Source organism: Dromiciops gliroides, chromosome 3 (assembly GCF_019393635.1).
Source record: "Dromiciops gliroides isolate mDroGli1 chromosome 3, mDroGli1.pri, whole genome shotgun sequence".
Classification (NCBI taxonomy): Eukaryota; Metazoa; Chordata; class Mammalia; order Microbiotheria; family Microbiotheriidae; genus Dromiciops; species Dromiciops gliroides.
This window is the reverse complement of record NC_057863.1, coordinates 584,736,235-584,751,242: the sequence shown is the minus strand read 5'-3', so window position 1 is coordinate 584,751,242 and position 15,008 is coordinate 584,736,235. Positions and strand designations below refer to the sequence as shown.

The following is a 15,008-nucleotide window of genomic DNA, read 5'->3' as shown; positions in this document are numbered from 1 at the left end:
TGTCTTCGTTCATACCATTATGATAGTTTCATCTTAGCCAAAAATTATTTTTAACGAGAAGAATTCATTGACATTCTATGTTCCTAAATTTTCTTATATAACCTTGTTGATCTTTTCCCTTTATGGCCACTATGCTCATCTTTAAATGAAATTTATCTGTGTAATTGTTGCACTACTCCTTCCTTAAGCAACTGGAGTACAAACTGCTTGATAACATAAATGTGGTCATGATTTATTATCTTAGTTATATATCATGGAGCTTATTGGTATAGTACATTAGGATAGAGCTTCTTAAACTTTTTCCACTTGTCACTCCTTTTCACCCGAGAAATTTTTACGTGACCCTGGGTATATAGGTATAAAACAAAACATCTTTTTTTTTCAGGGCAATGAAGTGTCTGAGGCTGAATTTTAACTCAGGTTCTCCTGAATCCAGGGCTGGTGCTTTATCCACTGTGCCACCTAGCTGCCCCTAAAACAAAACTTCTTATTATTTTACCATTGCCAAATTTTTCATGACCCCCACATTTAGTTTTGGGACCCCATATGGAATTGCAACACACAGTTTAAGAAGCTAGCCATTAGAGCACTGGATTTGGAATTAGGAATACTGTGTTCAAATGTTCCCTCAAATACTTACTAGTGGAGTGAACCTATTGAAATCATTTAAATTATCTCAGCCTCAGTTTCCTCATCTGTAAAGTAGAGACTTTAATGAGGGGCAGCTAGGTGGCAAAGTGGATAAAGGAGCAGCCCTGGATTCAGGAGGACCTGAGTTCGAATCCAGCCTCAGACACTTGACACTTACTGGCTGTGTGACCCTGGGTAAGTCACTTAACCCTCATTGCCCCACCAAAAAAAAAAAAAAAAGAAAAAAGTAGAGATGATAATAATAGGACCTACCTCTCAGGGTAGTAGAGATGAACAAATGAGATAGCATATATAAAACATTACATAATGGTAGCTAGTTATTATGTTTACTATATTCCTCAAACCTAAAATTAAGACATGGTAGAAACAATAAAATTGTTTATTAAATTGAATTAAATTAGTGATGGTTCTTTGTAATGGCTGCTCTGTATTATAGCCAGTGTATAATGGAAGTAATTTCATGTGAAGATTAGGCAGTTATTCTTGTAGATTGCAAGCTCAATAAGTCAGTCATAATGTATGGAAGCTAGAAAAAAATGAATGTAATCTTAGTCTTCAATAATCAAAGTATGATGGAGGTGATAATGTTGCTGTCCTCTACCATGTTTTTGTGTTTTGTGTATTTGGTGTTCCAACTCTCATTCTGGGGATAGTATTTTATTTTATTTTAATTTCATTTTAAGTTTTGGATTTTTTAGGTTATATAGTACAGTCATGTTAAACATATTTCCACATTAGTCATGTTGTGAAAAAAAAATCAGAACAAAAGGGAAAGACCACAAGAAAAAAAAACACAACAAAAGTAAAAGTAATTTGCCTCAATATGTATTCATACTCCATAGTTTTTCTCTGGCTGTGGAGAGCATTTTACATCATGAGTCCTTTGTAATTGTCTTGGAAAATTGTATTTCTGAGAAGGTCTAGGTTTATCATAGTTGAACATCACACAATGTTGCTGTTATTGTATATAATGTTTTCCTGATTAATCTCACTTCATTCAGCATCAATTCCTGTAAGCCTTTACAGGTTTTTCTGAAATCCACCTGCCCTTATAGCACAATAGTATTCCATTACATTAATGTGCCACAGATTGTTCAGCCATTCCCCAACTGATGGACATGGGGATAGTATTTTAGGTGAGGCAATGGAGTATAGAATTGAATAAAAGAGGAAAAGGACCAAATGTACAAATTATTTGTCATTTCTTTTTCATTTCCTTTTTCATTAATATATTCGTTGTTTTTTTTTTTTAGTGAGGCAATTGGGGTTAAGTGACTTGCCCAGGGTCACACAGCTAGTAAGTGTTTAGTGTCTGAGGCCGGATTTGAACTCAGGTATTCCTGACTCCAGGGCCGGTGCTCTATCCACTGCGCCACCTAGCTGCCCCAATATATTCTTTTTATTAGAGCCCCAAACTGGAAACTAAAATGGTATTTTCCTAATGATGGATAGCTAAAAATTATGGTGTAGTATATAATAGAGTAATATTATTATTATTAGAACTTATTGTTAGAAATATTTTTAAAAGTTTAGGAGGGAATGGGGAAGATCTTTATGAATTGATGCAGACTGATGTGAGTAGGACAAATAATGACTTCATAGAAAAAATCTTTGAAGGACTTAAGAACTCTGGTCGATGCAATGATGCATAATGAGTTCAAAGGACTGAAGATGAAATATGCTACTCATCTACTGTCAGAGAAATGATAGACTTCAAATGAGGAATGATTCATATACATTTGGACTGACCAATTTGAATCTTTGTAATGCATAGCCTGTGCATATTTTTTTTTATGAGGGTATAATATTTTTTATAATCTGATTCGGGTATAGTGGGAAGGAAAGATAATAAATCCTTGCAAAAATGAAACAATTAACAATAACTCCAAGATTCTACAATTCTATAATTGTGCAATGCTTCAGGCATGGACATGTTACACTGAATCAAACAAATGTTTCTGGCACTTCTAGGACTTCTTTTATTTATGTGGAAGATTTATAGTCTTGGAAACAGTATCAAAATGCTGCCTTTTTCTCATCTGGTTAAAATAATCTTCACTCAGTTTTATAGAATGTTTTGTGATCATTTCAGTTGTCTGCTAGGGGATTGGTAAATGACTGATGTTTGACCCACAGATAATTCTTTTATCCTGGTATTAGTTCTATTTCAGTACCAACACCCCCTTGCCTAGGTCCTTACCTATATAGCAGCTGATTTCCTCCCTTCTTCGGCACATTTCATGGTCAATTTTGCATAGAAGGACTAAGAGTTTCACTACCACTACCACCAGCCCAGGTCTTCAATAATCATCAGAAGAGTCAAAGGAGAACAGGACTGTGGTACTCACCATGACCATCGACAGAGATGTGGGAGGCTACAGTAATCAGTCCTGCAGGAATCAAATCAAGGAGCTGAACTGAACTCTGAGTTAGCAATAACTGTAGGCTCATAGCGGGAGAAATGGGATTTTATAGACCTTGCAAAACAATTCGATGGATTAAGGAAGGGACAGGGATCACATAAGGCACCTGATTAATGGGAGGAGGAAGGACTAAAAAAAGGATACTGCCTCCCTCAGAGATGTACTGTTCTCCCAGATGTAAAGAGCGGTAAGCCCAGGAGGTGGACTAAGTCAGGGGCAATGATTCTACTGATATTAATTGTAAGGTTTGATGACTTGGTACAGAATGCTTTGATCTATGAAATGTGAATGCTGCTGAAATGTCTGCCAATATATTTTTTTCTTGTGAGTCATGTTTAAATTCATGAGGGATAATTCAGTTGGTGGTTTGTTGCTTGGTTGTTCTTCACTCTTTTTTTTTTTTCTGAGGCAATTGGGGTTAAGTGACTTGCCCAGGGTCACACAGCCAGTAAGTGTCAAGTGTCTGAGGTTGGATTTGAACTCAGGTCCTCCTGAATCCAGAGCTGGTGCTTTATCCACTGCACCACCTAGCTGCTCCCTGTTCTTCATTCTTTTTTTTTTTTGAGTGAGGCAATTGGGGTTAAGTGACTTGCCCAGGGTCGCACAGCTAGTAAGTGTTAAGTGTCTGAGGCCAAATTTGAACTCAGGTCCTCCTGACTCCAGGGCCGGTGCTCTATCCACTGTGCCACCTAGCTGCCCCTCTGTTCTTCATTCTTAAGGAGGATTAAAAGACATCACTATATTAGAGTCAAGTTATAGTGGATCAGACTGTGGCTGACCATTTACATGGAGGATAATTTATTATTCATAAGAAGCATCTGATAATTTTTATTGAAAATAAAACTTGTTAGTATAGAGCAGATTCTTCCTATTTCCATCAAGCCCATGTGAAACCATTTTGAATATTATTTTGAAATATATTTATCTATTATTCAGCCCTACCCTCTCTCATGACTACAGATCTTACATAACCAGTTGCTTCCTGGATATCTCCAATTGAATGTCCTGTAGACAACCTAGCTGAATATACTCAAAACTAAATTAATTATTTCTCTCCTCCCCCTACACATCAACCTCCCCATCCCTCTCCTGAACTTCCTTATTACTATAATGGAAATAAACATACTTCCAGTCCCCCAGGCTTGAAATCTAAATGTCATCCTAGAAGCTTCATTCTAACCACGCCCCCCCAATCTATTACCAAGGGTTATTGATTATAGGTCTGCCCCCCACTTCTCTCTTCTGACAGTACTACAAACTGGAGTAGGATTTCATCAACTAATGTCAGTATTATTATAATGACCTGGTGGTGTCCCCACCCCAAGTCTCCCCAAGTCTAGCCCAATTATCACTTGGCTATCAAAGTAATCTTTTTTTTTTAATAAATGTTTTTATTGCAAGTTTTGAGTTCCAAATTCCATTTTTCCTTCCCTCCTCTCCTTCCTCTTGAGGCAATAAGCATTAAGATATAGGTTACATATATGCAATTATGTGAAACATTTCCATATTAGTAATTTTGTATAAGACAAAGAAAAAAAAAGGAAAAAAGTGAAATATAGCATGCTCCAGTCTATGTTAAATCAGTATCAGTTCTTTCTCTGGAGGTAGATAATATGCTTCATCATTAGTCATTTTGAATTGTCTTGGATCATTATATTGCTGAGAATAAGTAAGTCATTCAAAGTTCTTCATTGAGCAATATTGCTGTTACCATGTACAACATTCTTCTGGTTCTGTTCATTTCACTACTTATCAGTTCATATAAGTCTTTCCAGATTTTTCTGAAATCCTATCCTGCTTGTCATTTCTTATAGCACAACAATATTCCATTACAATCATATACCACAGCTTATTTAGCTATTTCCCAATTGGTGGACATCCCTTTGATTACTACTTCTTAGGCATCACAAAAAGAAATGCCATAGATATTTTTGTACTAATAGGTCCTTTTTCTCTTTTCTGGATGTCAAAGTGATCTTTCTAAAGAAAAGATCTGACTGCATCAATCTATCATTTTAGTTAATTCCAGTGGCTCTTATTATTTCCACGATCAAATATAAAATCCTCACTCTGACTTTGAAAGTGCTTCATAAACTGGTCTTTTCCTACCTTTCCAGTCTTATCATCTACTCCTTTCACTGTCCTCTATGATCTAGTGGAACTGTGTGTGTTTCTGGTAATAATAATAGTTAGCATTTTGCAGGCATAAGGAGGGCATGGGTTAAACCAAAATTTAAGCTGGATGAAAGTACTCCCCTTTACAGCACACATGAGTAAATACTAAGGAGTTTGTGAAAGTCAAATGACAAATATGGAAATTTTAAAAGAATACACCTGGTTTAAAACCACGATGAACAGGGATCAAATAAAATGAGGAGGCTGGGAATTGTAGGGATAACAGAAAACTTTCTCTGTGAGCAAATTCTAGTACAGAGCTTTGCAACTATCACATAAATTCATTCTATGTAGATGAGTCATCTCTGATCTTTGGACCCAGGCCTTTTCCTTCACTATATTTGATTTCTTTAGTAAGTTCTTTTGATATATTGCTGATGATGGAGTTGGTAAGAATGGTAGTATATCTCAGGGGGTAGCAGATGGCCACATAGCAGTCCAGAGCCACGTGCATGAGGACCCTGCATTCCATCACAGTAATTGTGTGGATGAAGAACATCTGTACCAGACAGGCATTGAAGCTGATTATGTTGAGACTGAACCAGAAGATACAGAATGCGTTGGGGAGAATAGTGTTGCAGATAATAATATCAGTAAGAGAGCATGGCCAAGTAGTACATAGGCCTATGCAGTGTGTCCTCATAACAGATGAGGCCACAGTTACCTACTATGGCTACCACATACATGTAGCAGAATGGAAGGGAGATCCAACCATGCATGTCCTGTAATCCTGGAATCCCATTTAGGATGAACGGAGCTGGGGTCAGTGTAGTTTTGTTGATCTCTTGCATTTTGGTAATGGGATCAGCTTGCAGGAGTATAGTCTTTCTAGGAAGGGAATGGTAAATAGAAAATGTTATCATGGTGAGTAAATTCATTTTACCTTTAGTTCTTTTGAAAAGTTATGAAATCTCAATAAATTTGTGTGATTATAACATACTGGCAAAGAAAAGAGCCATAACTAGGCAGTGGTGATGATGATTTGCCTCATGATGTGAAAATGGAGAGGGCACTCCAACAGTTTAGAAACAGCTGAGCAGGAATAATTCATTAAATTCATTAAAATCAAGCAATTAACTGGTATGCTTTTCTTTCTTTCTTTTTTTTGGGGGGGGTGGGGCAATGATGTTTAAATGACTTGCCCAAGGTCACACAGCTATTAAGTGTCAAGTGTCTGAGGCTGGATTTGAACTCAGGTATTCCTGAATCCAGGGCTGGTGCTTTATCCACTGTGCCACCTAGCTGCCCCTAAGAAGAGGGTAAGGGAGGAAATAGCAGCTGGGGAGGATGAGGAAACATCTGATGGAAGAGATGGAATCTGAACTGAATTTTTTTTTTTTTGGTAGGGCAATGAGGGTTAAGTGACTTGCCCAGGGTCACACAGCTAGTAAGTGTCAAGTGTCTAAGGCCGGATTTGAACTCAGGTCCTCTTGAATCCAGGGCCGGTGCTTTATCCACTGCGCCACCTAGCTGCCCCCTAACTGGTATTCTTTCACCCAAAAATTGTAGTTCCACCCCAAAAAATTCCTCCAGTTAGTCCTACCATGTTCTCCCTTCACTTCATTAACAGTTTTGGTTTCCCCAGGAAGAACCTTAAAGTGTCTTGGGGATCTCTCCTGCACCAACTTAATTTTTTCTAAGCCATAATTACTAGTTATACCTCTGCTTGGGGTTTGGGGACAATGTGGATGGTGCTAAGTGAATCAGAGTTCTTTTCATGTGTGTAGAGAAAGAAGGGGGAAGTTTTAAGCCAGTGGGATAATTTTTATGCAATAGGGATAGAGAAGAAGCAACAAATTTTATTTTGTTTTGTTCAAAATTCTATCAACAGAATGGACTTACCATTCTATTGATAGAATTTTGAATAGGAACGGCTATGAACTAAATGAAAGAAACTGACTCTAACACTGTCCAAATATAGTAAATTATTGCCTGAGTAAGAAAATATTGATCAGGATCAAGGGTATTGTGAGGCTCAAATGAGATAATGGATGTAAAAGTACTTTACAGACCTTAAGGTGCTATTATTTAAATTAGTTGTAGTAGAGGGAGGAGGAGGAGGAAAAGAAGGAGGAGGAGGAGTTGGTAGTAGTAACCTACAGATATCAGGTCTCCAGTCTAGCGATGCTTTCCTTCTCCAAGCTTTTCTACTGCACCACTGCTGAGCTCAAGAACAATAAATGGGTGGACTAGTAGATGTTTTAACAATCAGGCTCTTCAGAAAAAAAAAAGTATATACACACACTTTTAAGTTTAATCTGTATTAATAATATTTTCTCTTCTAAATAATCAAGAAAACAATAAACCAAAGGTCTGATTTGTCTTGACTGCCAATTTCCAACATACAAGAAGTGGCTCCAGTATATTCATATCAGGATACTCTCATGATATTTTAATCAGTGGAATAGGTATAACTAGGGGACAAGTGCCTAGATGCAAAAAGTTATAACATGGAGCATTTTTGAGTATTTGTAAATAATGGAATTAGAATTTTTTTTGAGGCAATGAGGGTTAAGTGACATGTTCAGGGTCACATAGCTAAGAAACTGTTTGAAACTGGATTTAAACTCAGGGCCTCTTGACTCCAGGATCAGTTCTGTATTCACTGTGCATCTAACTGCCCCAGGTTTAGAATTCGAATGTGAGAATGAGAAGAGAATGTAGAAGTGAGTATTGAATGGTAATAAATCAGCAATGTGTGGGGATCCTAGATTGTATGGGTTTGCTTCTAGAATGCATATCTGAGGAATGGGGAGATTGTGAACTAGAACAGCTCATAAGGTTGGGAGATATTTTGAATGTGCAATAGGCTGGTAAAATTGTAGGTTAGTTCTCAGATTCCTTCCCCACAAAGTAATTTCAGCATGTGGGAAAAAATATGTACATGCTGTATATGAATGCTAAATTTTAAAGAGCCCCCTACAGTTTCCACATGGTAGTGGAAATGCCTTAGGAGTGGGAAGACAGTGATTCAAGAAAACATTAAGGATAAAAATGCATGTGAGAACAAATTAGCATAAAGCATTCTGTAGCAAATGTAACAAAAGTGGGGAATGTCTAAAATCCAGTTCTTTCCATATGCTACTGTAAACCTCCCTGTTCGACACTGCAAACATAACATAGATAACATAAGATGCCAAATAATCCAGAAGTTTATGGGCAAAAGAGAATAAGGAGATATACTTTTTCTTGACTCATATTAAAGCTTAAATGAAAACTGCTACAAAGAACTCTTTCCTGACCTTTAAATTTGCCTTTTATTCAGTCAACTCAAATTGTTCCTCTTTGACAGCATTCCTATTCATCTCTAGCATTTCCTTTATCTCTAGGGGTGAGGGCCTGGACTGTTAATCTAAGGTTTGTTCCCTGCTAACCTCCTCCCTCACCTAAGAGAGATGGAGGGGCAACTAGTTAGATAGACTATTGTAGATATTATTGTATTGCTCACTTTTTTGCATATTTCTGCTTCAATGCTTTTCTTTGTCACAAAAAAGGTTTCAGTGTGGAGAGTATTGGAAATAGGAGATAAAGAAACCTATTCTTCAAAAAAAAATTTTTAAAACATAAAAACATTCTTCTTTTCTTTCAGAGAGAAGCTAGAAGTGGTTTTTGTTTGTTTGCATGTTTGTTTTTTGTTTTTAAAGCTCTATGCGATTTCTCAATACTAATTTAGCCCTCCCTCTTCTTCCTATTCAATTCTAGGGTATATTCACTGTCTATTTTTGGGATCTGAGAAACTGGTGTAAGAACTAGCGTAATGTCTTTGTAAATGATTAAATTAACTACACATTTCGGCATAGAATTTCTTCATGGTTAGCAAATACTTTAATGCATAAACACTGGGTAAAAATCATTGTATTCTGCATGAAAACAACATAGCTTGAAAAACTGCATAGCTTATATTAGTTTTCCTTTAAAAATGTCAACAAGGATAAAGAGGTTTTTCACAAACTCATCTTGTTTGTCTGACCCAGATAAACAATAGAAAGGATAATGGGAAGGAGCAATCTACAATGGAGGTAAGAGGGGAGGTGGTAAGAAAAAATTTACAAAAGTTTGAGTTTTTCTTACTGTTCTACATTTTATGCTGAATCAGGGTACCAATATTCCTCTACCACCACTTAAATTACCTGCCTCTATCCATGCAGCATGGCTGCTGCTTTGAACAATACATACTTCAAATTACTGGAAATTAAAAATAAATAAATAAATACTTCAAATTACTGGAAGACAGAATTTAACTTTTCTGTTTCTTTAAAGATTATATTTCCCTCCATTCAGTGGAGACTCCCAGTGGAAGCTGCATAGCTCTTACTTGAATATATATGTGAATGTCCATATGTATGTATATATACACATATATGTATGTATACATACATGCATTCACATAATGTACAAATGTATAGATACCTATATCTTTCTATCTTTGTTCTTATTCAAAGTTTGAAGTTTGAGATTTGAATTCACAAATTGTTTTGAGTCATATGTATAACTTTGTTCCAGAATATGACATTTCAAAGCAAACATGGTTTGAAAATTATTTTAACTTTTTTTTCTTAGTTTAATTCAGTGGCTCCTTCCAGGGGATAAGCAATCTAAAATAAACTGTGGTTTTGATTATAAATTCAGCTCCTTAAAAAGCAATATGCCTACACTATCAGTTGCATAACATAATATTGAAAAAACCCATGTTATCATCCTTCATTTCGAAACTTTAACTGTTTTCTTATTCCCCTCCTTTGTAAGTTCTGCCTATGTTCTGACTTCACTGTGATTGTGCACCCCTACCTAAAATCTCCATGCAAGGAGATTGCAAAAGTTTAAATCTGTTTTTAAGTTACAATGCCGATTGAACCAGCTCCATGTCTTTGGTACTGTGAGCACCTGAAAAGAACTGGGATTTATGTTCTATTAGGTGGATCTTTCCCACAACAAATAGTCATTTTCAGAAATTTCATTACATTTTAATGCCAGGAGAGAAAAATAGATTCATTACATGAAAAGCACCTCCCAGGCCCCAGATGTAGATATGATTTAATCTCTCTGTGTCTCTCTCTGCCTTTCTGTCTGTCTTTTTGATTCAGCTTTTTTCTGTATCTCACTGTCTCTACATCTGGTTATCTGTCACTTGTCTCTTTCTCTCTCCTCTCTTCTCCTTCTATACATCCATCCTCTTCTTCTTTCTCTTTTTCTTTACCTCTTTTTTTCAATTGAGAATTCACATGAAACTCTTCAAAACACTAATTTCTGAGACATTCAAATGCACGATCCTTTTCCAATCCTTTTCCATAGCCTGAAGTCAAATTCAACCATCCCTTTGGATTAGGATTATTTTAAATACCAGAAACTCCTGAGCATGTAGAGAAGATGAGCTTAGATTCAGTCTGGTACAATTTCTTTGTGCTCTTGGTTGAAATAAACTCAAAGAATATGAAGGTAAAACATCTCCTTCTTCTAAGGCCTTGTTCCTGAGGTCTTCTAATCAGTTCTGTCCCATGGGGATGTTTCAAGACAGTAGAGATTCAAGTTCCATTATGGAAAACATCCTCTATTAAAATGGGTGAGACTGGGAAATAAAGTCCTTTCATTGTCTCAAAAAATGATAAAAATAGTATTTCTAATGATGAGATCATTGCTTTTTAAAAGAAAATAAACATTTCAGAATTTGATATACTCTCAAATTCACCAGTTCATTGTAAAGCTATGATGCCTTATATACTTAACATACCTTACACGGTATCGAATTAAATTTTTCTGGCTATATAATAAGAAATATAGCCCTTGTTTTTGTACATCATCAAAACTAACAACAGAGAAAATACAGAGAAGTATGGTTCTGATAGAATTTTATATTTTTGAAGATAGGCCACTATCAACATGTCATAATTTCTTCCTAAACTGATGTTTTGTGATTTTAAAGTTATTCCTTTTGTAAAACTACAAGCCCTGCTACTCTATTGAAACAATATTTCCTGACTAAATGCAGAGTAAAAAATATAGAACTATGACATCATTTTCTTCTAATCTGAGAGAAACTTTATGGGAAGCACAGGAGTGATGGTAGTCGTATTTACTTTTTAAGGTAACTAAATAAGGCAATGGACTTGGAATCAGGAACATGAGTTCAAAAACTGCCTCTGAGACTATCTATGTGACTATGGGCAAGTCATTTTACTTCTCTGGTCTCAGTTTTCTAATTTGTAAAGTGAAGATTTTAATTACACCTACCACAAAAGGTTGTTGTGAGGATCGAATGAGTTAACATATGTAAAGCATTTTGCAAACATTATATAAATGATAGCTATTATTAATAACTACCCATACAGAAGGGGAAAAAGAAGAAGAAGGAAGGAAAAACGGAGGAGTTAACAGCAGAATAGGATTCCAGAGTTGGAAAGAACTGGAAAGGTCATTTCATTAACATAAAAAAGAGCACCCTCAACCACATATACAAGTGGTATACATTTTATATTTACCAGTATTTCTGCTTGAAGACCTATGCAAGGGAACATAATATCTCTTGAACCGTTCCACATTTGTATAGCTCTGATTTTAGGAAATCTTTCCTTACATCAAGCCAAAATATGACTGAAATATTAGTCTTTTACTTCTAGTTCTGCCCTCTAGTATGAAGTAGAAAATGTCTAATCTGTTCCACGTCAGTTCAGCACAAATATTTGAAGAAAGCTATCATATCACCACTCTGTGCCTTCTATGAGATAAAAAATATAATATGTATATGTGCATGCACATATATGTATATGTATATGTGTATGTGTGTGTATGTATACACACACACACACACACACACACATATATATATATATATATATATATATATATATATATATATATTTCCTTCAACCAATGGACTCTTTCCAGGTTACCAATAGTTTTCCAAAATGGTGGTATTAAGAGCTAAATTCAAGATTCCATATGTTTTCAAAGAAGAGCAAAAAGCCCAAAATAATCATAAAACTGACTGTAGAAAGTAAGCCTTTCTTAATGTAGCCTATAATTACATTTCCTTTTCTGGCTGCTAAGCCACACTTTTGAATCAAATTGGCTTTCCATTACACTAAAATTCCCCCTAAATCTTTTTTCTGCAATGTCTCATGTAAATGGGTATATGTGGAGAACCTCATGAGTATTCCAGATTCCATGAATTCATGTATATTTTATATGCATATACAAATATTTGTGTGTATGTGTATATTTAAATGTATTCTCCTTTCTTTAAATTGTAAAAGTTTTTTTAAACCTAAGTGAAATACTTTGTTTATTTCTATTAAATTCTTCTTATTGTATTTAATCCAATGACTTAGATTATCCTGGTATTTTTGTATCTTGATTCCATCTCTAATGAGTTAAGTGAGTCTCCTCACTAGAGTCTAAAAGAACTGAATTCAAATCCTGCCTCAATCATTTACTAGCTCTATAACTGCTTAAGTCACAGCTTCTTTCTGACTCAGTTACTTCATATATAAAATAAAGATTATAGTACCTACTTCCCAGGGTTGTTGTGAAGATAAAATGAACAAAAATATTTATAAATTACTTTGAAAACTGTAAAAGTACTACATAAATTCTAGCTTATTTTTTATTTTTCATTTTTAAATATTTATTGATTTCTTATGTTTACATTGCCTGTATGTCGTTATATGTCTCTCTATCTTCTCTTACCAGAGAACTATCCCTTATAACAAAGGGAAAAGAACATAAAAGAAAAAGTAAACCTTACATTATTTATCATTCCAAACACAAAGTTCTCCACCTCTTCAGAGAATGGAAAAAGGAACATCCTTATATCTTTTCCTTGGAGTAAAGCTTGGTCATAATTATACATCATTCAGTTGTGATTTGTTATCATTGTTCTATTTACATTATTGTAGTTATTGTGTAGATTGCTTTCCTCATTCTTTTTACTTTATTTTTGATCAGTTCATATACATATTCCTGGGCATCTCAGTATTCATCATATTCATTTGTTTTTCACGACACAAAAATATTCCATTACATTCATCTAAATAGATGGAATTCTTAACAAAACAAAGCATGTAGGTGATTATAAAAGACAAAATAGATCACCCTAATTAAGTCAAACTTAAAAGTTGTTCTTCTTAAAGGCAACATGCATGTGGTTTAGAGTCGGAATAAGTAGGATTGAATTCCAGCTGTCACTTTTAATGGCTTGTTAACTGAGAACTATGCATTTCAGTATCTGGGCAGTATCTTCACTATGTTCTCACTCAGATACATTGTAAGCCTTCTTTCCAGGCTGTCAGAGTGCTCTAGGGACCCCATTCCTGTGGATTTGTTTGCTCAACAGTCTAGTCCCAGCACTCGATAGAAGCCCACCCTGAGGTCATGGGTCCTGAGTGCATACACCATGGGGTTGAGGGCAGGGGGTATGACATTGTGTAGCACATTAAGAAGCACAGGGATTAGGGGAAATTTTTTCTCTGCCAGGTGAGTTACAGAAAGCACAACAATGACTGTGTAGAAAAAAAGGATGAGGATGAGGTGGGAGCTACAGGTACTCAGGGCCTTGGATGCAGCCTCTGCAGAGTTCAGCCTCAGCACAGAGCGAAGAATCTGGATATATGAAAGGATGATTATGATCAAGTCAGTACCCATTATCATCCAGGCTAGAACCAGCTGGTAAATGCTATTGAGCCTCCTGTCATCACAGGCCAAGCTGGTGACCCCCAAGTTGGAGCATAGACAGTGTTCGATCTCATTTTTGAAGCAGTAATCCCGCTGAGCAGCCAATACAGGCACTGGCACGACTAATATGACATTCCTGAGCACCATGACCCCAGAGGCTTTTAAGACAAAGGTGGCTGTGACAATGGATGGGTAACGTAGAGGATAGCAAATAGCTATGTATCTGTCAATAGCCATACAGAGGAATATGCCTGATTCCATGCCCAAAAAGCAGTGAATGGCAAATATCTGAACAAAGCACTCAGAAAGACTGATGGCCTTGGCATCAAACCAGAAGATAGACAGGATCTTGGGCATGATCGTGCTGGCTAGGCCCATGTCCACAATAGAGAGAATGCCCAGGAACTCATACATAGGTTGATGTAGAGAAGTCTCTCGCCAGATGGTCATCAGGATGAGAAGATTAGCTCCTAGTGCTAAGAGGTAGAGGAATGCCAGGGGCAAGGAGAGCCAGTGCTGCCAGCTGTGGATGCCTGGGAACCCCAAAAGAATGAATTCAGTGACTTGGAAGTGGGAGATGTTAGATTGTTGGACAGATGGAATCATCTTTACCTGAGAGGGAAAATTCCTCAGAATTATTATCCTCCATAATGACTCTCACCTGTATTGAGCAGCATTTATCTGGTGTCTGTATATGTGTAGCTCAATGATATAAACAGAGAATTGCATAGATAAATACCCTGTCCCTTAGGACACAAGGGACACAACAATACTGCAATTGGGTTTCTCTCATGTCCAATTGGCAAGGCCCGATAAGATTTTATTTTATTTTATATTTCTTTCTCTCTCTCTCTCTCTCTCTCTCTCTCTCTCTCTCTCTCTCTCTCTCTTTCTTTAGCAGGACAATGGGGGTTAAGTGACTTGCCCAGGGTCACAAGCCAGTAAGTGCCAAGTGTCCAAGGTCTGATTTGAACTCAGGTCCTCCTGAATCCAGGACTGGTATTTTATCCACTACACCATCTAGCTGCCCCTGCCGATAAGATTTTAAAGACTAATAATGGCAACTGTCTACTAAGGGAGTTGTAACTTATG

At 36.4% G+C, this 15,008-nt stretch overlaps 1 protein-coding gene across 1 annotated transcript; it reads right to left on the bottom strand.

The window, feature by feature from the left end:
* Positions 1–13,571: 13,571 nt before the first annotated feature.
* Positions 13,572–14,522, bottom strand: LOC122748085 (olfactory receptor 56B1-like). The gene has a single exon (XM_043993808.1). The coding sequence runs from the start codon at positions 14,520–14,522 to the stop codon at positions 13,572–13,574; it is 951 nt and encodes a 316-aa protein (XP_043849743.1).
* Between the last annotated feature and the right edge of the window lie 486 nt (positions 14,523–15,008).

Bases quoted from the DNA above. Each gene is read 5' to 3' on its own strand.
- LOC122748085 (XM_043993808.1), bottom strand. From the start codon at position 14,522: ATGATTCCATCTGTCCAACAATCTAACATCTCCCACTTCCAAGTCACT.